This window comes from Ciona robusta, chromosome 3, assembly GCF_009617815.1.
Source record: "Ciona robusta chromosome 3, ASM961781v2".
Taxonomy (NCBI): domain Eukaryota; kingdom Metazoa; phylum Chordata; class Ascidiacea; order Phlebobranchia; family Cionidae; genus Ciona; species Ciona robusta.
Window position 1 is genome coordinate 4,097,986 of NC_143237.1, and position 25,629 is coordinate 4,123,614.

A 25,629-nucleotide genomic window follows, 5' to 3' on the forward strand; every position below is an offset into this window, starting at 1 on the left:
AAACCGTCATTTATTTTGATTTTGGAAATATTTGGCAATATGTGCTTTAGTGCCCTATCTTCCCCCATTGTACTATACCATTAACTGTAACTTTATATTACATGTATAGTAGGATGGGAAAAGATGGGACACCTTCAGCACATATAACTTCCAAAATGCTGATCGTGGTGAATGTTCTTTGTTTACTACCAAATTGGGCAAAAAAAAGAATGAGCATCTGTTCCATCTTCCTCCACCCTACTACATAACACCGTCCGTAACTATATAATGCATATACACCACCATTTGCAACTATATAATACATATACACCACAATCCCTAACTATATAATGCACATACACCATCATTCGTAAGTACTATGAACGTTTATTGTATTTTGGTTGTTGTCCGTAAGCATCCGCACATCTGCGCGTCAGTAAATTATTGTTACCCTATACAGACATATAGCGACGCCAACAGTACAGCTGGTAGAAATGTACCCTGAACCGATGCAAATATAGGTTAGTAAGTTTGCCCTTGAATTGTTTTTTTTTACAAAGCCACATTATATGTTTAACAAGGTTGACCTGGTTAAATATGTAGTAGCATCACATGCACAATATCGTCCGGTACAAATATATTTGTCGGAACGAATATTAGGAAACCCGCACAATGTGTTGAGAACTTTAAACACTAGTTAACCTTGTTGACATGTAAAAATGTTTAATGTTGAACTTAAACGTAATGTTTCAATTACAATTAATGATACGAAGGTATAATAGAGATGCTTTCTCGTTCAAACTTACTAACAAATTTCAGGAAAAAATGAATTATTCTATCTTACTATATTTTAATATGATTTGACTTTAGTTAAGAGATAAAAAACTTGAGATGTAAGGGTTGAGAAATGAGATTTGCCTAAATGGGCCCCACAAATAAAAACAACAACTGTTCCAATAAAAGCACTTCTACGACCCTTAGGTGACCAACAATTGCTCGGGAATAAAAAGATTTGTAATGATGCACTGATAATTGTTCTTTTATGTTATTCTAAAAGCAAACTGACACACCATGCACATACTTTAAAAAGAAGGTATGTAAACAAAGTGTTGATGATCTAGTTAGGTAATCAGATAGATGATCATTACCATCATATTAACTATTCAAAAAAAGTTATTAATTACAATTTAAGTTTACTGATTTTAGCAATTCCGCAAAATTTGCTGCAGTTATTAATACCTGGGTGTTCTGTTTCATACACCTCATGGCTAATTACAGATCTTCATATTTGTTTACATCAGCAACTTGACGAGGTAATTTTTATAGCAACATCCGAACCACATCGACCAACCAGAAGTCTGATATTGTCACCAGCTTGCCACACTGCCCGCATTGCCCTGTCGCAAAGGCAGGTACAGTTATTTGGGTCATAAAATACAGAAAGTAAAATGGTTTAATTAACATGAATGACACTATATGAGGTAACTGAAGCAGGCAGTACACCTATGTTTTAACATCTGTTTTTGCCGTGCAACATGAGAATGTATTAGTTCAATTATTATTCTAATATTTTAATTCATAACTGGTGGACAAGCCTGATAAAAGGTACTTTAATTCATCTCATATTTTACATTTCACTGGTGCTATATTGAGTTTTCTTTCTTCTTGCATACCACAGTGCTTATCATTTTGACGGACATTATTAAATTGTACATATCAGATTTATAAAACCTGATGTTTTAACTCTTAGTTTTTATGTTCACAATTGTTTATATTTAAATCATTTGCATGCGACCCAAGATCTCTGTATTTGTGTGGCTTCAACTATGTTTTGTTGCATTTTATTTGTTCTATATATGATGATAACGGGTGGTGTAAATCAACATTAAAATTGTCAAATACATATCGAGAGACCTTGATTTTCTGATATACTAGCAGTGGCAACAAAGTCTTTATAAATATATATATAGGAGATAAATCAAAAATCATGTAGTACAACAAATTAGACTTAACATGAAACAAACTTACTCATGGTAGGACATGTTTATTAGACTGACACCATTTGCTGCCAATATCCGATCACCCAGTTGTAATCTCCCTTCTTGTAACCAACATCTTATTACATCATGATGCTTAGAGTGTATGTGCTAGAAAAATATGAAGAACTTAAAGCGGCAAACCAACAAAAAATCTAAATTTGGTATTAGGTAGAGGTAGAGATGCTCAAACAAAGGTACCGCCAAAGTTTTAGAAAACCAGAAAAACAAACAATTGAGTAAAAAAAAGGGTTTCTTAACTTTGATGGTTTCTAAACTGCTAAAGAAAATTCGATATCTTTAATTTGTCACAATGAATCTAATGAATAAATAGGAAAAAAATGAAACATTGGAAAATATGAAACAATATAAAATCTAGACTGTATTAGGTTTTAATTTTTCTAGTTGCATAACCGATTGTTCTCACTTTTCAACACAACAATCAACCCTTTTTTACATAGAAAATGATACAGAAGGTACCAGGCAGACATAAAACTTTTTAAATTTAAAAAAGGTTGAAAATTAACTAATGTCAGCGATAATGCACAAAACTCCCTGTAAAAAAAGTTTCACTCAACTTTAACTGTTTACTAGTACTACTAAAGATATTTTTTTTTCGGATTTGTTACAGCGAATGTTTTTTCTTTGTAAACATACAAAAGATTATAAAATACAGACAAAATTAGTTTTAAATATTTTATTCGGTTATCGCGATCAACGCAAAAGTGAAATCAAATAACCGTTCGGTTTACGATTGCGTCGTAGTTTAGCCTCATATTTACCTTGTTTTTCTTAGCCAGTTAGAATGTTTGTTACGAAATAGTAGGGATTCATTGTATTATAATAGCGATTGTTTTGCCTGGCAATTAATTACGACATAATAGCAATTCACACGTTGATTGTTTGCATCATAATAGGGATTGACACCACATCATTTAGCATGTGAAGGAGGTTTAAAAACAGGCTTAAATGTTTGCTTTTTGAATCTACCTTTTACGTGCGTCGTATTTTATCATTTTGAACACCAATGTAATAAGACTTTATTTTATAGTTTTTCGCGACCCCCCTTCCGAGTGTTAAACACCCCCCTAGGGGGGCGCGCCCCCAAGTTTAAGAACCACTGTCCTAAAGGCATCGCAACTTTCAGGTTTAAAAACACTAGTCTTTACTAATAGTCTTTTGGATAATAGTGCTTGAAAGAAACTGATTTACAAGAGAAAAAGTATAAAAAAAAACGGTTACAACATGTTTGTTTTAAATATACAAAAACACAGTATTGCTCCAACCCAGTGGTCACTAATGGGTTGTCCAAATTATCAGCTATACATAAAAAGAAATAAAAAAATCATTTATTTATTCATTCATCCAATGAAAAGTAAATGAAAGTTAGAATCCTTACCTTAACTGACGGACCGTCGGGAATTAGTGATCGAACGAATATTCCTGGTAAACCTAATGATGTAATAGTGCCATCCACCAACCCAACACCAAGACCTTGTTTTCCTTTTTTAATGTCCACAATAAAAACTTCTTTTGGCATACTGTTATCACTACATACTGATGTATCAGCTGGAGACTCTGAGATTTCTGTTTTAAAAAATTAAGTTATTTTGCATAGTATCAGGATTCACATAGGTTTTAGAAAGTCAGAAGCTTATCAAAACTTTTTTTAAACTACTTACCATGATGTGTAGATTTTGAGATACGAGAATTAAATGACTCTATTTCTGCTACTGGTAGTACAAGTAAACTGTCGCAATCTTGTCTAAGTTCTTCTGCTTCAGATTGGTTATTCGAAAGGTTAAACTCAACCAATTTGTTTATTGCTTTTGATGCATTTGCTTCTTCATCATACTTCCAGTTCTTTACAATATAAGCCTCAGGTTCTGAAGATGACGAACATGATGATGATGATGAAACAATTCTTCCAAAACCCCCAGATGAAGCAACATTAGCAGCAGAGCTCTCGGATTCAGGAAGAAGATCCGGGTAAGACATTGGAACAACATCTGGAGAGGTGGGCATTGTAACTTTCAACTCATTGGACAAAAATGATTGCTTCTTCTCATTTTTAAACTCTTTGCATAGTTGTTCAGTGTGAGGACTATATACTTTGTGTTTAAAACTGGCGATCAGATTTTGCAGTTTTGGATTGTTTGGTAATTCACCCAGGTTGATTCTGGAACCACTGACAGGAAGTGTAAGGGGAGGATGACTTTCATAACTCTCCATCACTGCATCTATTACAAACATTCAACTGTTTAACAACCATACGGAAAATATAAGTATTAGGTAACTTGAACCAATACATTATGCCAACTTTTACCACTAGTTATTATTTCCTGTTTGATTAAACCCCCCTGTTCCTACTATCAAACTGGCTCATTTTACTCCGTAACGTTTAATTGAGCAGGCTGAAATAGACAACCCGATTTAACTCTAATAACCATACGTTACACGTATATATAAATAAGGGGTAACTAAAACTAATATATGGGGCTAACCTTCGCCACTGGTATTCATTTCCACTTCTTGATCAGGAAACCAACTTGTTGGTTTCTGTTGCTGGCCAGTCATTTGGTAGCACTCAAGCACATGACAGAGCTGAGCAGAGTTTAAGCCATGAAAGTTTTTACGAAATGTTGACCAGGTGTACTGCATAAAAATGAAACAGTCATAATTTAATCATCTCAGGTGCACTTGCCACATGTAAAATATATATGCCATGGGTAACAAACCTTTGCCATTTGTGTACGAGGGGTGGCTAGTAAGTTTGCCAAGGTAGATATCTTGACAAGGAAAGCCGATACTTGATATGAATATTCAAATTCAATTGCCCAGTTCTCTAGTTTTTCCAAGTTGCCACGTATACGAACTCCCATTTCCCATTTGAAATATTTTGTTGAAGCATCTGATGTAAATGGAATCATACACTTTTAATATAAATAAAAACACAGTGCAGAAGACTAGTCAAATATTTTTAGCCTATCTGACGTTAATGAAGCGCTGAGTGTTTATCAAGTTACTTACAAATGAAATTGTTTTGGCCATTATTCAAAAAAGCTATTTAAGAATGTGGTACAAACATGGCTACTTACTAATACATTGAAGACCTTGTACATAAAACTATAACTAAGGCTCATTTTTGGGCAAAGATAATAAACTAGACAAGCATTAAAATATATCATAGTCTTTTAGATACAAGTTGACTATGGATAGGGTTGATGTATTAGTTTCATGTAAAAATAGCACTTGGACGAGAATTACCAGTGACGCCACCACTCACCAGTGAAAATATAACAGGCCATAACTTAAAAACACGATAATGTTTTAAATAATTGTATATAGGCTATTTAACAAAAGGGACTATCTGTACACGTGTTACCAACTATAAAATTAAATTTCAGTTCTCCTTTAACCAAAATAAATTAAGCAAATATCACAGTCAACACTATAAAACCAAAGTTTTCACTTTACTTTCACATTCACTAATTGTCATCAAAATTTAAATTTTAAACCGATATGAAATATTAATAAATGTAATTTTTATACAACATGCAAAAGGCACTCAACATACCATTTTCCATCAACGTATTGAAAAGTGAAACATTTGTAAAGAAAAACAGATAGGCGAAGAGCTGATCAGCAATCTGTTGATTCACTAAATATGTTTGAGTCATCTCCCAAGCATAGTTGTACACTTTAATCACATGATTGACACTTGGTGTTGATTCAACATCAGAAAATGGATTACAATCCAGGATAGCCGGTAATGAACCATACAAAGTCTATGAAAACAATTAACCAGTGGTATTTTGACACATAAAGCAGTTTTCTAAAATATTTTCTAAGCACAAAATTTCATTTCAATCTGCGTACCTATTTTAAATTTACTTGCCGATATGCCAAAACGTGGAATGTTATTTCCGCAAGGTGGTACTGAGAATTCTATTTCTTTCTATTTTATCGGATGGTATTTGCTCTTACCAGTAGTTTTATATTGGTTATTTTAAACAGTATATAGATATATATTTCATTAAATTTAAACTGTATTTTCAATAATCTCCAACCCAGTGGTCTCTAATAAGTTGTCCAAATTATCAGCCATACATAAAAATCTCCCAAAAGAGTTAATCAAATCCACAAATTTTATTCCCGAACTCTTTGACTCATAACTGTGCTGATCACAAAAAAATGCCTGTACAAAAATCTTTTAACAAAATTTTTAGGAATTTAATTTCATTTAGCAGGGCTTGAGTTAAAAAAACCATTTAGCAGGGCTCGAGGTGAGTGCTATGCTATAAATATAACGCTAGGTAATACCTTAAATCTAAAACTTTATTTTCGTCAAAGTAATGCGGAAAAGTTAATGTATAACAACACAATTCTTTTCATTACTTTTGTCTTTGCCTGAGTCCTGGCTTCCGCCACCCAACTATATAAATGTACATATTTACTATTTTAAAAAGAACTGTGATGTTTTACATAAACATTTCTGTATTAATCTATTTTAAAGTAACTAAAGCTTTAATTTTAAGGTGTTACTCAGTGTTATAATCTATTCGAAGCTGGACTAGTACAAGATTCTATAAATACTTTTTATGACGAATATTAATATTCACATTTATTTTCTTGGGAATTATTTTAATTTTATTTTAGAATCTTTACCGCTATGGTCTAGTAAGTAAAGTGTCACACTTTTACGTTAGTTTCTTTATTCTAGAATCATCTTGGCATCCCCAGGGCTACTATGAGGGCCTGCACCACTGGCGACAATATCCAGGGGTGCAAAGGTGCGATGCACCTCGTAAACTTTTGAAAAGTAGTTGGATACCGAGTTAAAAACACTGAAGTTGTCCAGTGGTCACATACTAATCACCAAATCAAAGGAGTATTATGTTGTGTTTAAGCGAATTTAGTAACTTTGAATAAGATTAAAAAAATATAATATAAAATTTAATATTTGAATTTGAATGCCTACTACTGGGATTTTGTATGTGTGGAAACAAAACATTTATTAAAGACTCTAGATTAGGCTAATTTTGAACTGCTAAATCAAAACTATGGTACCTTGGTAAGATAATACACCAGCTGTTGGAATGCATACATTACGACTTCTTCAAGTAACCCTAAGATTTCTTCATTAATTTCAAACTTCTTAGCTTCATCCAGGATTTTTGAGCTAACATAATTCCTGAAAAATAACACATCTAATTGTAAAAGTCGCCTACAGTTGAATTTCAATAGTACAGTGGTAAAGAATGATTTTACTCACTTCTTTTTTGCTTCTTCCACACAATCAAGGACATGGGGAATTAGATCTTTCTGAAGGAACTCAAATATCTCAAGAGTGTTTGACATCCAGAAGACAACCAGGCGCAGTGATTTAAGAAGATGTTCAGATGGATCATTACTGAAAGAATAACTTATATATACTTAAATATATGCTTGACTAAGAAGAATTTAAAAAGTCAGGTTGTCATGGTTTGATCACGTTATTGGATCAGTGCCAGCTCTATAAACTAGTTCGGCTAATATATCGGTTTACCAATATCGTCGGCCGATATTTATGTTCTACCTATAAACGGTATCTGTAAAATAGCGCGATAAAATATTTCACGCAAGCAACATGCGTCCCACTTGACCTTTACGTGTGTCGTAGTTTAATGTCTATGTGTCTTGTTAGTTTAGGCTTCTGGTGCGTCGTTGTTTGACCTTTACGTGCGTCATATTTACAAGCGTCGTATTTAGGCGTTATAGTTTGACCTTTACGTAGGTTGTAGTTTAGCCTTTACATGTTAGTTTGACCTTTACGTGCGTCTTAGTTTAACGCCCACGTGCATTGTAGTTTAGCGTTGTTTGTGTTTTTCCTAGTTTAGTACAAAAGCAACAACTTCCTAAGAACATGCAGACCAACCAAACTATATAACTTGCAATGTGATTAATACTGATCATTTTATGTTTCGCTATAGTGACAAATATTGGTAAATATCGGTATCGGTGTAAAAAGTTGATATCGCTAGGTCTCTACCTCTACTATAAACACTAACGCTTTTTATCTTTAAAAATTCAAACCGTTCTCATCCAATGGTTCCAAATATTTTTTACAGTATTTTATACTATTTTATAACTGTGACTCAGTAGAGCAGGGGTTCCCAAACCGCGGCCCGCAGGAGCAAATTAAATGGCCCTCAGAGGACTTCAAAATTACCGATTGCCTTCGTTCACAAATAAACATAATACTTTAAAAAATCGTCTAAAAATGTTTTATTGATTTCTGTAATAATTTACATTGTCTTTGTTACGTCACAAAAATAATTATGACTGTCACAGCATCAGCCAACCTTACTGTGAAACTTTGTCTTTTACTCCGCAAGTACGTAGTTTAATCTGTTCTAGAAGCCATGTTTATTACAAGCATATGTGTCGAACTTCCTGACCTAACTAACAGTATTCGATATAACCAAGTTTTGGCCAATACAAGTCGCGTCGCCAATATAGCAAGGAAAACCTTGCCCGACGTATAATTATAATTTCACATATTGGCCCGCGATAAAATAAGTTTGGGAACCCCTGCTGTAGAGCAAAAACAACATATATATATACATCAAATACGCAGTGTTTTTGCGATTACGGTTGGATCAGTTAGGAAATTACCTTTGATTACGTTTACCGGTTGCATTATTTATAAATACAATTCTTAGATGAACATATTGTCTGTTAGACTGTTACGTCACAGTAGCAGTTCACAGTTGGGATATTTGCGTCATAATCTGGATTAAGTAACAATTAGATTGTTGTAACATAGCAACGATTGTTGCGTAAAATATTATCACAACAGTGATTAAATGCATTTAATGCGTTAGGATTAAAAGTCTACGTTGCTTCATTGAATAATTCCGCACGTATATTAAATCGTATTAAATCGTTGTTAGTATATAAAAGTTACTAATGACGGTGCAATGCGAAAAGTTAAATAAATAAATATCTAATAATAAAGTCTATGTTTTATATTTTTTTTATATATATTTTTGATGAAGAAGCATTTATTATACTAAATCGGAAATAGAATTTAAATTTTTTTAGTATTATAGAAACTAGAAACAATCAAAGTTGAGTGAAATTTTTTCTTATGAGAAATCCCACGCATTGTCGAAAACAACCGAATTTTTTAACAGCAGGTTTTTTTCATGTGATGTTTTAGAAGCTGTATCGTTTTGGCAAACTAATATACCAAATAAATAGTGAACTGTTTACCACACTGATTACTGAGCGCAGGACATTTAAAGATTTCAGTAATTTGTTTTGTGTATTGTGTCATCCCTTTTTGCTAGCCAATACCACGTTTGAAATAAGTTTAAATCCTGGACCTTGTGACTGCGGAGAACAGCCTTACCGACACAGTGATTTTCGTAAGACAAAGACACTTTTTTATTTTTGACCTACCATACCAATGTTTTTTGTGGCAAGTCTTATAAAGAACTTACGATTGAATGTCTTGAACTGAAACTTTTCTGGTTGCATTCTATATTAGAAATATATAATAGTTAAGAAAATACTATTGATAATAAGTTTTAATCACTGTTGTACTCACCAAAACAAACGTTTGCATGTGGCTTGCTACTTTAAACAATGACTCATTCTTATCAGCAAGATCAAAGTTTAAGCAAGCATGGGTGATCATGTGGCAAAGGAAATTGGCAGGTGCAAGTGGCTCTTCCATATTGTCAAGGCAAAAGTTAGAAAAAATGTCGAAAAGTTGGTCCAAAATCTCATCTTCATATTTTCGCTCATAACTGAGCTGAGTCTCCATGATCGCTGGTATTTCGGGACAAAACGGAGATGAAAGTGTTATGTCAGCATAATTCCTTACGGATGATTGCTTTTCTGTTACATTACTTGAAATTAAAATTTCTTTTCTATTTTTGGCGGAAGGTGAAGGGACAACACAGCAGTCAATGTTTATGCTCGAAGTAGGATCTTCGTATTTGTATATGATACTTTTACCGATACATAAAATATCTCCATGAGTCAACGTGTGATTTGACAACACTCTCACACCGTTTACTGTAACTTCTGCCCTTGATTTTAGTGGTGACACCACAACACGCCACTTTTGCGTTGCTTTAAAATTTTTGGTTTCATCAAAAAGGGTTTCTAATTGTCGTCTGATAACGCAATGGTGTCGTAAAACTCCAGGTGCCTTCAATTTAAAATCGGATACTTCACTGCCAACTAAAATCTCATCCCGTTCGAGAAAACGCTGAAAACCATTTGCTTCCGGTGTGTCACCTAACACAGTTAGTAGATAGGGCACTGGTGGCGGTGGGGTAATCTCATTGCTAAAAGAACAAGTTTCTGCACTTTTGGTTTCATGAGCCAACTTTGCTTCAGTTGGGCTTTGGCAAATAAATGTTGGTTTATCTGTTAACGGGATTTGAAGTGGCAGGGATTTAGGTTCATAATCAGCTTTTGTATCGGTGTTAGTTTTTTCATCTAAGTCTAACACGCATGAAGATGGAGCATATTCCTCTTCTGACTCTTCACTATCCGTTGTAGGTTGGTTAGAAGAATGTACGTAAAACGACGAAACGCTTAAATTTGGCCTACAAGCATAAAACAAGAGAGAAAAGTTCTATAAGTGAAAACGCATTAAAATCAGTGTGGACTCTGATTAAAATGATTGAGCACGGTAGTGTTTTTAATCTCTTTGGTAGTGGTCGTATATACCATTTTTCGTCGAACAGTTTGTTCTTGTTGTTGTTGTGTTTTGCGCGACTTTTTTCCGCACTTATCTTAATTCTTACTTCTAACATTTATTTTCTCTATTTTAGTCCCTATATCTCTTATTAAAAGAAAATAAATCCAACAAAATAATGTTTACGGCACGCGAGGATCAAATCAGTGACAATGACTGTAATAGTGGGCGCCTTAACCATTAGACCAGTAGATACAGTAATCAAATTTGTCGAGACAGCGCTTATACTGTCTGAACCTCGAAGGAGGTCACCTGTTGGTAAGATAAGGAACCCTAACACCTTTAACACATAATATCCAAATAGCCTGATCGTGTTTTAAACAATTAACAACGGTCTGTGGAAGTCGTGAAGATACGGTTTTATTATTCATTAAATGTTCTTTGTTTACTACCAAATGAAAAGAGAAAACAAAATGAAAAGGTGTCCCATTTACCCCTACCCTGCTATATTAACTAAATCCTTTTACTACAACGGTCGACTGGGCTCGATCAAAAACAAATCTGAAGTAACCAACAAAACGGGTTCTAGTCCCAATTGGTGACTGTGGAGCAGTATGCAGAATGTATTTATACATGTATTATAACTAATGAAACTTATGACGTATGAGGATTGAGTGATTGGTAAAGAATATGTGTAAATACGCTTTGTACAACTCCTGTACCATGTGTTTATTGTAAACTTACACTAGCTAACGTTGTCGTCGCTTAAAATCGTTTGTTTTTATGAATTTTGACAAACCATAATCACGCAGTAATTAGGTAATGTTAGAAGTTAATATTAATCATATGATGTTGAATTAAAAATAATGTTTCAACTACGATTAATAATGATACGGTAAAAGAGTAGTGCATTTAATGCGTCCCCACTTAAGTGCTAATAGTTTGATTAAGTCGTGAATCGTTGTGTAGATACAACACGTGCCGTCGTTTTCCTTCAAACTGCCAGACAGTGTTTCTGCTATGTAAAGCGCATGAGGAAAGTAATCGTTTATTAATCGCTCATCGTGCGGTTTTAAATCTGAAAATTCAGTCTAAAAATTATAAATATATATTATGATTTGATTTCAATCCAGAGAATAAAGAAAAATACTGAAATTAAAAATTGAAATAAGTGCGGAAAAAAGTCACGAAAAAAACAACAACAGCAACTGTTCGACGAAAAAGGATCTATATGACCATAACGTGCTTAATAATGGCGCCCTCTATAACTTATAGAGAGCGCCATGGTACAAATCTTATAACTTACTTGGATTTTTGCATAACAAGTCGTTTTGCTTGTGAATTGATATCGCGTGTTTCATTATCTTTGCTTGCTGCATTTAGTACCTGAAGTTACAAGTAACTTTTAATAAGAAGAAAACCAACTTTATGTTACTATCAAAACTTATTCTTTAAATATGACTGATAATTTTAGACAACCCATTAGTGACCACGGTGTTGGAGCAATTGCCGTTAAGTGTCTTACCCAGGGACACATACACTCACAATGGTAGTAGCGTTGAGTCTCAACCCATTACCTCTGGGTTACAGCCAGGCGCGCTAACCACTATGTCAGGCTATAACGAAAAGACAGAATATAGCGACAAGACAACACAGTTGTTAAAACAGACTTACAGTTAAAAACATATTTACTTTTAGTTAAAAGAAAACAAGCGTGGTCGCTACCCCTGACAAACAAGTCATTTATTTTAATTAAGTTGAACTTCTAATAATCTAATAGAAACAAAAATGCGCGTAAAAAAGAAAATATGACCTCCGATTTTAATCGAATTTCAAATCGTCTACAATGTCCATCTAAAGGTTTCCAATAAGATTGTAGTTTAAGTGGCCGTTCGTGATCGTTTAATGGTCTGATGTAATCTTCCTTAAAACTCTCCATGCACGACGAAGATTCAAGAGAAGAGTTCGCTGTCACACAGAAATTGAATGAATGAATTAATAAATGTAACTTACTTTATCCTTGCGTGGCGAGAAAACGACAGTCGTTATCACACGGGTTTAACACCTCGTGCCAGCTTACGAGTTACCATGTATGTTACTTTGTGGGTAATTATTTTTTTCGGGATTTTTTAATTTTTTTATGCGTTGTTGATAATTTGGACAATCCATTAGTGACGACTGGGTTGAAGCAATTGTCGTTAAGTGTCTTGTCCAAGGACACATACTCCCACAATGGTAGCAACGTCGAGCCTTGAACCCATTACCATGGCAGGCGCGCTAAGCACTATGCCACGGCGCAGGACAATACTAAATTGTAATATTTTTTAAAAGAAGTTTAGGTAATTCTTAATTATCATATTTTTACCCACACGGCTACATACAAGATTCGGTAATGATAATATAAATGTGTTAGTTACCTTTACTCCTGCTTTTCTTTATCATCTTTACCTTCAGTCCATTATAACGTGATTGCGGTATGTTTTCTGTTGTTAGCCGACCTATAACCTCGCAAAGAATATATTTTTTCGCATGCTGTCGCTGTAAGCCATATCGTTTCACTGCGGTTTTTACAAGTTCAAGTGCGCTAGATTCTCGGGTAGCCATAACGCTCTTATAGTTCGCACCTGGGCTTATTGCATCTCCAAAGATCTTCATAATACCAGGAAGATTGGCATCCGAAGAAAGCTCTGGGTTATTTGCTGTACCTCTAGAATCTTCCAATCCAATATCAGATACGCTCTTAGTCTCCTTTCGCTCCCGAGAAGATGAGCGTTGTCTGTACTTCCTTAAACTTGCAAACAATCTTCTTGCAGAAGATGATCTACCGGTTCGATATGATGACGTCATCGTGTCGCTCTTTTTTTGTTTAAGGCTTCGCATACGACCTCTGCGTGTTCCACCTTCCTGTTGAAGCTCATCAGTAACAGCTACTGGTAGGTTTACAGTTTTTCCTGCAATATCTCTTTGATCCTGTCTTTGAGTGTGAGTCAGTTCATTTTGTAGTTTTTGTAGATTCTGATATTCTCGTTGACTTACGTTACTGGCACCTGCTGAAAGCAATAACAAAAATATATGTCTTGAGTGTATGACAGAAAACATCTGTCGATTTGACACAACAATTTTTGTGATTACCTTTTACGGAAGGTGAAAACGCCATGGCACTTCTTGTTTCTGTTTGATTAGTTTCAATAACTTTTAAACTTCCACTGCGACTGCTTCCACTTAAATTTGTTTGCCCAGATGAAAAACTTGGTGATGACGTCACCAAACTTTTTGTTTCTTCATTATTTACTTTCGTTGCCAAATTGAACCTTTTATTAACAAATAGAAAATAATGATGCTGTTTTCTAAGCTTTCTAGTTAGTATTAAATGGTGTCACATAGTATAATTCTTAAGTAGTGTCGCAAACGACGCAGCCGAACATAAAATAAAGGCAGTTGTACAACAGATGGCTGTTCACGGTAACTGGGTATGAAAGGGGAAATTAAATTTCATCAATAGCCCTCGAACTTTAAAACCTCTTGACGTATAGGCTTAATGAGGATTGTGTAGTGTTTTCACAAAACGTGGTAAAACAATATATAAACCTCTCATCCAATTAAAACAACACCAAGACAAGCATATTTTCAAACATATTGCAGGTTAAATATTTTTAAATAGCTTTGAATAAATAAACGTAAGGACCGGCTTTATCCTCGCGTGGCCGGAAAACGACAGTCGTTATATAACACGTATGTTTTGTTTCATGTACACCTCGTGCAAGCTTACGAGTTACCACGAATGTAACTTGGCGGTTAATTGTTTTTTTTTGTGTGGCTGACAGTTGAGACAACCCGTTAAAGGGCCATCCCAACAAAAATTGTATATTGGTAGAGATGCTCAAATGTGGTCTAAAGGTGCCACCAAAGTTTCAAGAAGCAAAACACCTTCAAAAAATCGCAGGAAAAAAGGCGCTGAAGTAAAAAAATCGGCTGCTGTGCTACAATAAATGGAAATTCCGATAAGAAAAAAAATTAGATTGAACCAATCGAATAAAGTTAAGTGGTAAGCGAAAAGGTTCCAAGTCAGCATATAGTATGTAGCCATATGTTGAATCAAAACACTACCACATAAAAAGTCTATGTGTTACAATATTTTTATATATTCACAAAGAAGAAACATTCATTATATCAAAATTTTATTTTACTTCAGTAGTTTGGAAACTAGAAACGGTCAAAATTGAGTGACACCTTTTTTCTTTTGAGAAATCCCATGCATTGTCGCGCGGCCGACTTTTTTATTTCAACGGTTGAATTTGCGGTTTTGACACGCATTTTATTTTAAAAGCTGTTTTGTTGTTTGAAACTTTGATGGGACCCTGGCCTATAGGATCACAACAGAGCATTTTCATCAACACACTAATTTTGATTTTTTGTTGGTATGCCGCTTTAAAAAGACACTTACAATGGTGGCAGAGACGAGCCTTGAACCCATTGCCACTGGGTTACGGGCAGACATGCTAACCATTATGTAATAGCGCCAGTTAAACTAAAAATGTAATAGAACCATTACGGTAATTTACTTTTCCACTAATTTTCTTGTCTGTTCTGGGGAAAACCCATCTCTTTTTGTGCTTTGCAGTAATTCCAAATTCCGGTAATTTCCAGTTGTCACGTGGAAGGTCAGAGGGGACTTGGAGTTTACAGCTAGTTCAAGTGGTCGATCTTCTGGGTCAAGTAAGATCTCATCTAAAAATGAGTTACCATTTGCGTTATGATAAACGTTTTGACTTTCGTACAATTCATTTATTTTAGTTAAGCTATAAGAAGAAGTTTTTGGAATGCAGCATCAACGTTTATGTAATACCACAACAAACCTTTTAAAAAGAATAATCTTACGTTTTCTAAGCACTAAAAATGTGTACTTTATAGGCAATTGCTTGTTTTGAAAATCCGCTCTATTGGGACACACTGCATTAAACCGCTTTATCTATATATTCTTAAGTTTCTACGTAGAAACCAGACGATCCCCGTAGTTTAGCGGGGTCTATTTTTTTAAAAAAACTTCTTTTTTCTTTGACTTTGATGAAGACATTATATACCGATTTCACGCTTAACAAAGGTTTGGTCACTGATGCAATATAACTCTCCAAAATTGTTTCGCTATGAAACTCCGACTCGTTTAAACTCATCGAGTTTAAAGCAAACAGATTTCGCCTATTACCCTACAAATATCCCAGTAACAGTGGGTGGTCAACCATTTGACAAATATTTATAGAAAATGGAACAAAGAGAACGTATTAAATGAATATTACGATACTGCGGCATCACCATGTATACACCATTAACGCAGTTCTTCGGGGGTTCTTTATATTATATATAGTAACCTTAAACTGAAAGTCTTTTAATTTCTTATATCGAAATATCCAAATAAACTTACTGAACTGATCAGACGTTGAAGTGCGATCAGAAAACGATATGTCACAATCAACGCAATCAAATGAAACGTAGGTCGGCTCGCACATTCTAACCAATTTTGTACACAGTATAAACACTGCCCTTCACCATACATTTCAAAAAATCCAAATCTACCTATTGGATCTGTAAAACAATTCTGTTGTGAAGAGTACTCACTATATTCTATGCATATCAAACAAGTTTCGTAAATCCAGTGTCGTCACAAAATTATCTTAAAACTTATTTTTTGTCCGCAATACCAAGTGTTCCGCCAGCTCTAGTCTAACTTAATTAGCAGTCAGCAATTATAATAAGTGATCGCTATACGTACGGTACAGCTTACACTGCCACTTAAAAGCTGAACAAAACAAAATTGAGAGACACAGTTAATAATTATGCCGTAAATTCTGTCACTGAACAGAATCATCTGCCATGCCAGCAGCATTCCATGAAACAATCGTGAACATGAATTAAGAATGATACAAATTAATCTAACAAAAGATATCTTGAACATTAAAATTGAACTTGTTCTTAGCAAACGAGAAAATATATAATTCTTCTCATTGTTTCGTCAACCTTTACTTAATTTGCCCTCAAAACAACCACGTTGTATTGTTGTTGAACCAAACGCTATATTTCGCAATTAAGGAAGTTATAGGAGAGCAGCTACGTATAGCTTCCGTTGCAAAAGGAAAAAGTAAAATTTTCTTCAGTAGATTTTGTCCGAATGGCAAATGGAATGATTATTCGTAAACTCAAATATAGTTACATTTGACTTGATCTGAGATCCTTGATTAAGGAATGTTCAGACCTCATAATGGGCTGACTGCTTGCTGTTAATTAGCAGCACTCGAGCAGGCACTCAAGAATAACGTTAAATGTTTCGATTGTCGTTGCTGGCTGGTTTCAAACGCTTAACGCTTACTGTATGCATCAAGAACACCCAAACAACTAGTTTCACTAAACTACACCACTCGATATGGTAACAGAAACGCTTTTATGATCATAACTATTTATGAAAAGTCACGAGTATAGACTACACTGCTGTACAAACAACGTTACCTAACGAAGTTATTTTGGAACATATATATCTTCGTATGTTTTGTAATATTTAGGAACGTTCAGTTACAGAAGCACAATAGAATCATTGTAGGATAACACTGGAGTAATCTTAATTAATGAATGAATCTCAGTAACTAAAGAAGTATATGTCTGGTCGGATTACAGCCTTACATTGTTTCAGATCTTTACGTTGGTGCTGAGTCCAAGCTATAATGAAGCAGATTATATAGTAGGAAGCGGGATGGTGGGCCATTTCCCCCTTTTTATGAATTTGATTACAAACCAAACCGAAATCAGAGTTAACAACAACATTTTTAATGGCTGGAAAAATATATGATTTAGGTGCTAAACTGCTCGCTGAAACAAATTTAAACGACTGAAACTTTATTGTTTGCGATAATTTATAAACAAAATAATTATTTCCAAATATATATATATATTAAACCGTTTGTTCCAACGTTTTTAATTAAATTTAATAAATAATTCAATTTTTCTAACAAGCGCTATAAACTGTAAGCGTTAACCTATACCTAAAGGTGACTGTAGTACGCAGTATTCGGCTTGCGAATTCGCTTGCAAAATCGTATGCGAACCCGTGTGCGAATTCGCGTCGCATTCGCATGGGATTCTTCGAAACGTTTTGTCCGATATCTATATGTACACAGTATCCGGTGTGGGGAAAACAAAACGTCTGCGAAAACTATTTGTTTTCAAGTTTGTAAAGAGTTCTCAACAAATGGGTATCGCGTGTGTTTGTAACAATTTTAAAAAAGTTTAATTACAATTGATTACGACATAATATTTTTTGACCTGACAATTGATTACGACATAATATTTCGTACAGTTTGATTTTGTCTCATAAAACTAGTTTTAGTTTTGCAAAAAAATGAGATATATCGTCATAGGAAAAATAGGCAGGTTAAAAATGAGTTTAATTTGAAATAAAAAAGTATCGGTTTAAAGTTATATATATAAAGGGTACATAGCAAATAAACTAGCACAGCCTGTTAAATTCGGTATAGGTTAACTAAAAGTTGCAGAATACTGCTAATGTAAATATATTTCAATTTAGAGTCTCATCTTCCTCCACATTGTAGTTTCGTATGTTTTCATTGCCAAACTTTGAAAGGTTTGCTTTTAATTGAGTAATTTATACCTCAGGGGATATTCAACTATAAGATACTGATATGATAAAAAGATAATATTTTGAAAATATATTCGGAATTTGGTCATTTGCACTTGGTGATAATTTATGAGAAGTGGCTTGTGCCAAAAACAGAGTAGTAATACCCAATTTGTAGCAAATATAAAAACTTTATTAATAGTTTTAATCAATTTTCTGTTATTACAGGTTTATATACATTTGTAAGATACAATATTTATCCATTCATGTTCGAACATTACCCATAGTTGTTCAAACAATATCAATTATTATGCAATAATAAAATATATGGGTATCATGTAAAAATTATAGCAGTAGGGCAAGAAAAAGAATGTTTAGACTTTATTTTCAAAGCGTACAGTATTATTTCGTGTTATTTACGTATATCCCTATTTTTTTACACTTATTAATCAAAATTACCAATGATTTTAAACTGTCCCATCTTATCCTGTGTGTTTTCGAATTTGTAAAATATCACCTGTGCTTAATTAAGTGTATTATCTCCCCCCATTGTATTATACATATAGTGACAATGCCATCAAATCGAGCATTGAACCCAGTATTTTTCGGTTGTGATGCGGAACTTTTTCTCTTCATATTGTATTAAATATAAATCTTCAAACAATATATAAGTTCCAAACAATATACCTAATAAAAAATATGCATACTTTCAAATTATTACTAATATGCAAACCTCCGTTAATAACTTCTCGTATATTACATTTCACATCAGCTGAAATTGAAAATTTTTCGCGTAATGTAGGTAGAATATCACGCACTTGGTCACGATCGGAGAGCGTCATCAAACGGAAACTTTCATGTTTACTCAACGAAGATTGATAGTAAAATCGAACAGGACCAGAGTAGGTTATTTCATCAAAGGTCTAAACGTAATATATTTCCTAGATATCATGGCTTAGATTAATGTAGGGTGGGGTAAGATAGGACACGCAAATAAATAAAACTTGCCTTATCCTCGCGTAGTCGGAAAACGACCGACGGTATAACACGGGTTTCATGGTCCTCGTGGCTGCTTACTAGTTATACCACGAATGTAACTTTGTAGGTTAATGTTTTTTTTGTGTTTGTGTGTGGCTGACAGTTTAGGCAATTTATAAGTGACCACTGATTTGAAGCAATTATTGCCATTAAGTGTCTCGCACAAAAACACATACGCCCACAACGGTAACACCATCAGCGACAAGCCTTGATCACAAAACCTCTGGGCATAGGAGGCATATATCGGATGGAAGAATCTCATATTATGCTTTTTCATCCATTTAAGCACGTTGTATTTGATCACAACCAAGTTTTTTTATTACCTAAAAAAAAATCGCCTTTACCATTTTCTATGACAGTAAGAATACTGTTGAATAATAATGTAAATATATTTTGGGTATTTTTAAACGACTATACCAGTCCTGTTGCACCTGTTGGCCCCTTCACAGAGTCGGCATCGCAGCGCGTATATATGTCCCGCTATACGAGACCCATAAACCCAATTGTCTCCCATTCCGGTTATAAATTGTAACGCTTTTTCCTTTCGCTCACTCTAAACTAAACAAGAAAATGGCATTCGGACACAAGTATTATTCGAACCGGTTTGCGTTTCGAAACAGTTGTAGCCTGTAGTTCACGATTGTTATTCTAAGTGTCAAAATAACATTCGCCGACGTATTGTGCCGTTGTTGCTGACTGTTGTTATAGTGTCGTGTATTAAACAATTCAAAACTTCGGTGGCTCATGAGCTTATTATAGACTATTTAGACAGAGGACGACATGCCCACCCGTGTTATTCGAATTGAGTGCAGCATGCAAACCCAAAAGTGAAAAGTAACACTTTTTGGAGTCTCAATGCTCATACCATCTTCTCCCACAATGTAGTTTTTAGATTTCTAGGACCCCTAACCCCTAACCCCTAACCTAAAAGTGCTAATAACACCCAAAAAAACTCTAACCCGGTAAGAACGAAACAAAGAGATTAAACGACGGCTCGCTAACCGTTACACCACAGAGCCGAGGATAGTACACAGAACGAAAGAGTTTACTACCTAATTTGGGAAAGATGTTCTTACTAGTGTTTTATATATTTATAAAGGTATTTTCAGTATTTAAGTAATTTGTTTTACACTTATTACCAATTTAAAGTGTTTCTTTGTGTATTTTTTTAAAATAATAATAAAAAAATGAGCGCCCACTTGTGAAAAAAGAGAGTGATGATCTGTTAATGAGTCGTAACTATTTAAAAATAATATACTGATGCAATAAAAAGATAGTATATAGAAAATACATTCGAAATTCAGTCATTTGCACTTGAAGATAACTTATGAGAAGTGGCTTGTGCGAAAATAGTGTGTAGCAATCAATTGGAATTCAAACAATACCCATTATCGTTCAAACAAAACCATTTTCCATAAAATAATGTAAAGTAGATAACATATTATCAATTACAGCAGTAGAGCAAGAAAAGAATGTTTAAACTTGATTTTCAAAGCGTACAGAATTATTTCGTGTTATTTACGTGTATTCCTTATAATAAATACACTTGTTAATCAAAACTAAAAATGATTTTAAACTGTCCCGTCTTATCCTGTGTGTTTTCAAATTTGTAAAACTTCAACTGTTATGCGAATTGCTAAATAACTCATAGTATGTTTTCTTATACTTTTTTGAAATGTTGTCAATTAATAAAAGAATGATAGTATTAATTCGTGGTACGCTTAGATAAAAAAATATCGTTTTAAAGGATTATATATAAAGTTTACATGCTGGTAAAGAAACTATAGCGCAGTCGGTTAATTTTGGTGGAACAACTACAAGTTACAGAACAATATTAATTTAAAGATATTTCATTTTTTGTGCCATTTCCCCCCAATTGCAGTTTTGGAGATTTTTATTGCCAAACTTTAAAAGGTTTAAAAACTTATACTTCAGGGTTAATTCAAGTACAATATGTGACACCCCAAAATGGTCTTATATTTTGATTTTGAAAATATTATGCAATATGTGCTAAAGTGTCCCATCTTCCCCAACCCTAGTATAGGTCTTTCTAATAAACTAATGAGTTAATTTATTTTTAGTTGTTTTAAGAAATTCCTTATCACCTAAAACATATGGGGATTTATTTTTAGTTGTTTTAAGAAATTCCTTATCACCTAAAACATATGGGGGATTTAAGAAATTCCTTATCACCTAAAACATATTTAGAGTTTTGGTATTAAAGTGAATTATTGTCATTTTACTGTTTTGGCGGCCATCTTAAAAATGACAATTTTCTGATGCTCCGATTCTTTTAGATTTTCAATACATTATTCTTGATGATAAATACTACAAAACAAAACGTTGAAAACACTTTGTAGGAATTTTGGGGCCAAACCATATATTGATCTGACTAAGAAACTTAACGACAATTTCTACAACTCAGTGCCCATACCAATGGTTATTGTCTAAACTGTCAGCAATCCGCAAAAACATCCACCCACTAAGTTATAGACGTGGTAACTCGTAAGCTGACACGGAGTGTATAAGAAACACAACATCCGTGTTATAACGACTGCTGTTGTTTTTTTAGCCAATCGAGGATAAAGCAAATTTCGTTTCATGCAAACCATAAAAAATTATTTCGTAATTGGATACAACGTTAAATGCAAGTTATGGTGCGCAATAGAGAATATATATATCTTAAAACTATTTAAGTTACCGCTTTACAGGACATTAAATATTTCATGATGATGTTGGTTCCACTTTTCAGTACGTGTTTATTCACACAATAAGTAAACTTACGCTTAAAAGTTTCACTCTAAATGCTCCAATTTCGCTTCTTCTATTGAAATTGTCAACTTTAACCCGAAGCTGGGCCCTTCTTTCCTGAATGTCATCATCGATAGATTGTCGCTGTCCTCTGGTTAGATATGAGTTGTACGAATTTCGTTATTTAGTTGAATGGGAAAATATGGGACACGATGTAAAGTGGGAAACTTTTTATTTGATTTGTTTTATGGCCTCCTACAGTGACAACCCGCCCAAAAATTACGCCGAGTCCCGTTTCCCCCCACCCTATACTACAATAAAATTGTCTAGCATTCAACAGAAATATGTCACCTTTTAGTCGCACGGTTATGCAACTTTCTTAGGTGATCAAGTACGACAGGATCTGTCAGCACGACGTTAGGATCTGAAGCGTGAACAAGATGTTCAGGAGATAAAACGCTGTCCTGAGACATACGATCATCAAAACATTCTTCTCGCTTGCCAGAATTGTTTACGTCCTTTGTTTGTAACGAATCTTGGTCACAAAAACAATCCATTTGTCTGATTGCACAGTTTGCCTAATCACACTAAACTATACATTACAATTCATTACAATACTACAACATATAATTCACTAACATTAGGAACGCCAACAAGTACACTAGCCTATACAATTTAACCTTACCGACCATGTTCTGTAAAGTAAGAAATTACTTTAAAACCTATAAAGCCGGTCAAAAGCCGTATCTTGTAAAATTATCGCACTTGAAACATAATTGGTATAATTAAGGTTTAATCTCTATAAAGTGCAATGGTTTTTCTCTAGGCTGTTAGACACGTGCAAAAATAGAGCATTTGTAGCTCTTAACATGTAAACGTTTATAAAAATATAAAAATGTACATATCGTTAATATTGTTGTAGCGTTCCTGTCCTATTTACGTCGTACATTAATTATTTTCATTAACGTTTTCCGTCCTGTTGTCTTTTTTCCCAGGGTCGGCGTCACAGCGCGGACATATCCCGCTACGAGTCCCACAAACTCAATATAACTTTCTCACACGGCCCTAATTTACCTTGTCTCCCATTCCCGCTATAAATTGTGATGCTCTTACCTTTCGCTCATCCTAAACATAACGAAGAAATAGCTCTCGGACGCAAGTATTATTCGAACCGATTTGCATTTTAAAATAGTTGTAACCTCTAGTTACAAGATAACATTCGCCGACGTTCGTGCCGTTGTTGCTGACTGTTGTATAGTGTCGTGTATTAAACAATTCAGAACTTCGATGGCTTGTGAGGCTATTAAGACAGAGGACGACATGTCCACCTTTGTTATTCGCATTGAGTGCTGCAACCGGCTAACGAAAAAGTGCGAATTAACAGTCGGTATGACGATCCATACGATGTTGTTCCAAAATACCCAAATCGAATTTTGTGTTCCACATAGTATAGGCCTATAATTGTTATAAACAACCACATAAGCATAAAGCTGCGAAAACAGCTATTGAAAATATTTTTGCATTCAGATATTTAAAAGGCAGAATAAAGTAGAATAATACATTTTTGTGTTCATTTATGTATAATATATATAGTATACGCTTACACACCGCTACAATTTATATTTTTAATATATATCGGAAAAAACAATCATAAGCACGGAATATTAATCTCATAAATTCTTACAAATATCTTGCTTAATTTGATTTCATCCTGTTTGTGGATTACATCGACAATTTTCTACATATACGTTAAACACTTCTGGTAAATTGGTATTTCTAAAAACTCAAAGTTGTGGTAACAAAATCGCTTCATATAGGCATATAAGAAAACATCTATTCATATATGTTGTTTTAATGTATCAGTGAGAACTTTAATCTGTTCTTGATACAACATAAGCTGTTCTGGCGAAACTTTTTTTCGAGGCTTCAGATAAATAACACTCAAAGATGTCTAGAAATGTTAGCTTGGCAACACACAGCAGTAGAAATACACGTAAAACAACTGACATGGAAAATTAACAGATGTTAGATGAAGCAAAAGTTATATAGATAAACTTTATATTTCATTACCATCTTAATCTAAGGTTGAAAATATCTATGCCTTCCATATCCTTACTAACCTAGCATAAAACTTCCAATGTACACAATAGGTTTTGTGTACTGATGCTAAAACCTTTTGAAAGTGGTGTTTGTCTAATGATTAAACGGAATATGAATCGGTTTTTAAAATCGAGACTTGAAAGACAAATAATGTCTTTGTAAAAATCTCTCCTTTGGCAAATCTTTAACTGTGGGTAAAAGTCACCTTATTCTCATCCGCCACTGAATTGATTATATCAAACGGTTTTGTGCAAAGAGAACTAATTGCTTACAAAACTTTTCCTTTTTTTGGATTAAACGAGTATAAATAGCGCGAAATGAGATCAACAACAAAAGAATACAAATTAGTATATTATATAACCTCAGGGCATGATTAAGAATATATATGAATGTTATTAAACATCTATTTTATTTAAATATTTTTTTGTATGTACACATTTTATCTATATATTAACAAATGTTGTATTTGTTCAACACCAATTTTTTACGCTTATATTCCCGGTTTATGATTATTTTGCAACATAGAAAATTAAATGAACATTATACAAAAAATGGAAACATTAAAGAATTTTAATGTGCAGTAAAGTGAAGAAAGTTGGGACATTTTGTCGGACGATTTTTTTATTCTCTTTTTATGGACCCTCATTTAATAAACATCAAAAAAATAATGGTATTGAATTATTAGACAGTATTATAACGACTTAATAAAGCGCTCCTCAAAGCTAGTTACTGTTGTTACATATTAAAAAATATGTTAAAAAAACGGTATTTTTTAGGCAGGTAAAAAAAAGCGAAATAGAAAGTGATAACTTTGAACGCTCGCTAAATCATAGTAAAGCCGATGGAATTTTGTAGTTTGCAAACGATTTGCCTTGTTTCATACAGGTTCGTATAAAAAGCTTGGATATTTCGTACAGTTTTATTTTGTCTTATAAAACTAAAATTAACAACGATTTTAAAGTGTCCCTGTGTGTTTTCAAATATATTAAATTACACCTCTTGTGCGCGAATCGCTATAAATAACCACTCTATGTATAATGTTTGTATATAGCCTAGTAGGGTGGGGGAAGATGGGACACTTTGTCAGGCGAGACTTTTTCTTAATTTTCTTTTTGCGGACCCACATTTAATGATAATCAGGAAAATAAGGTTACAGAATTATTCGACAGTATTATCATGACTTTATAAAACGCCCGTCAAAGCTGATTACTGTTTTTAGATATTAAAAAAAATATGTAAAATAGAAACAGTATATTTTGAACAGGTAAAAAATGCGAAATAGCAAGGTGCGATTTTTTAAAGCTCGCTAAATCACAGTAAAGCCAATGAATTGTTTTAGTTTGCGTGTGCGAACGATTAAACTGGTTTCAAAGCTTCATAAAACAACCTTGAATATTTCGTACAGT

At 33.9% G+C, this 25,629-nt stretch overlaps 1 protein-coding gene and 1 long non-coding RNA gene across 4 annotated transcripts; one reads left to right on the forward strand and one right to left on the reverse strand.

Moving 5' to 3' along the window:
- Nucleotides 1–682: 682 nt before the first annotated feature.
- Nucleotides 683–22,695, reverse strand: LOC149738302 (ras-associating and dilute domain-containing protein-like). Of its 3 annotated transcripts, none has more exons than XM_089875365.1 (19): nt 22,475–22,695; nt 22,157–22,274; nt 19,068–19,257; nt 15,276–15,441; nt 13,846–14,024; nt 13,131–13,760; nt 12,527–12,681; nt 12,020–12,099; nt 9,610–10,621; nt 9,503–9,540; nt 7,291–7,428; nt 7,086–7,209; nt 5,593–5,803; nt 4,754–4,926; nt 4,520–4,670; nt 3,698–4,255; nt 3,415–3,602; nt 2,008–2,126; nt 683–1,376 (listed from the first exon to the last, which is right to left on the reverse strand). In XM_089875365.1, exons 1-19 carry the CDS (start codon nt 22,678–22,680, stop codon nt 1,277–1,279), a joined length of 4,536 nt encoding a protein of 1,511 aa, XP_089731491.1. In that variant the 5' UTR covers nt 22,681–22,695; the 3' UTR covers nt 683–1,276. The 3 variants fall into 3 exon arrangements, with proteins under 3 accessions (XP_089731491.1, XP_089731490.1, XP_089731492.1); XM_089875364.1 differs by having other exon boundaries at nt 13,131–13,763; XM_089875366.1 differs by lacking the exons at nt 19,068–19,257; nt 22,157–22,274; nt 22,475–22,695 and adding an exon at nt 16,133–16,309 and having other exon boundaries at nt 13,131–13,763.
- LOC149738303 (uncharacterized) lies at nt 859–1,888 on the forward strand. Its single transcript, XR_016384689.1, has 2 exons — nt 859–1,072; nt 1,306–1,888. It is a non-coding gene; the product is annotated as an uncharacterized LOC149738303 (long non-coding RNA).
- Nucleotides 22,696–25,629: the final 2,934 nt, after the last annotated feature.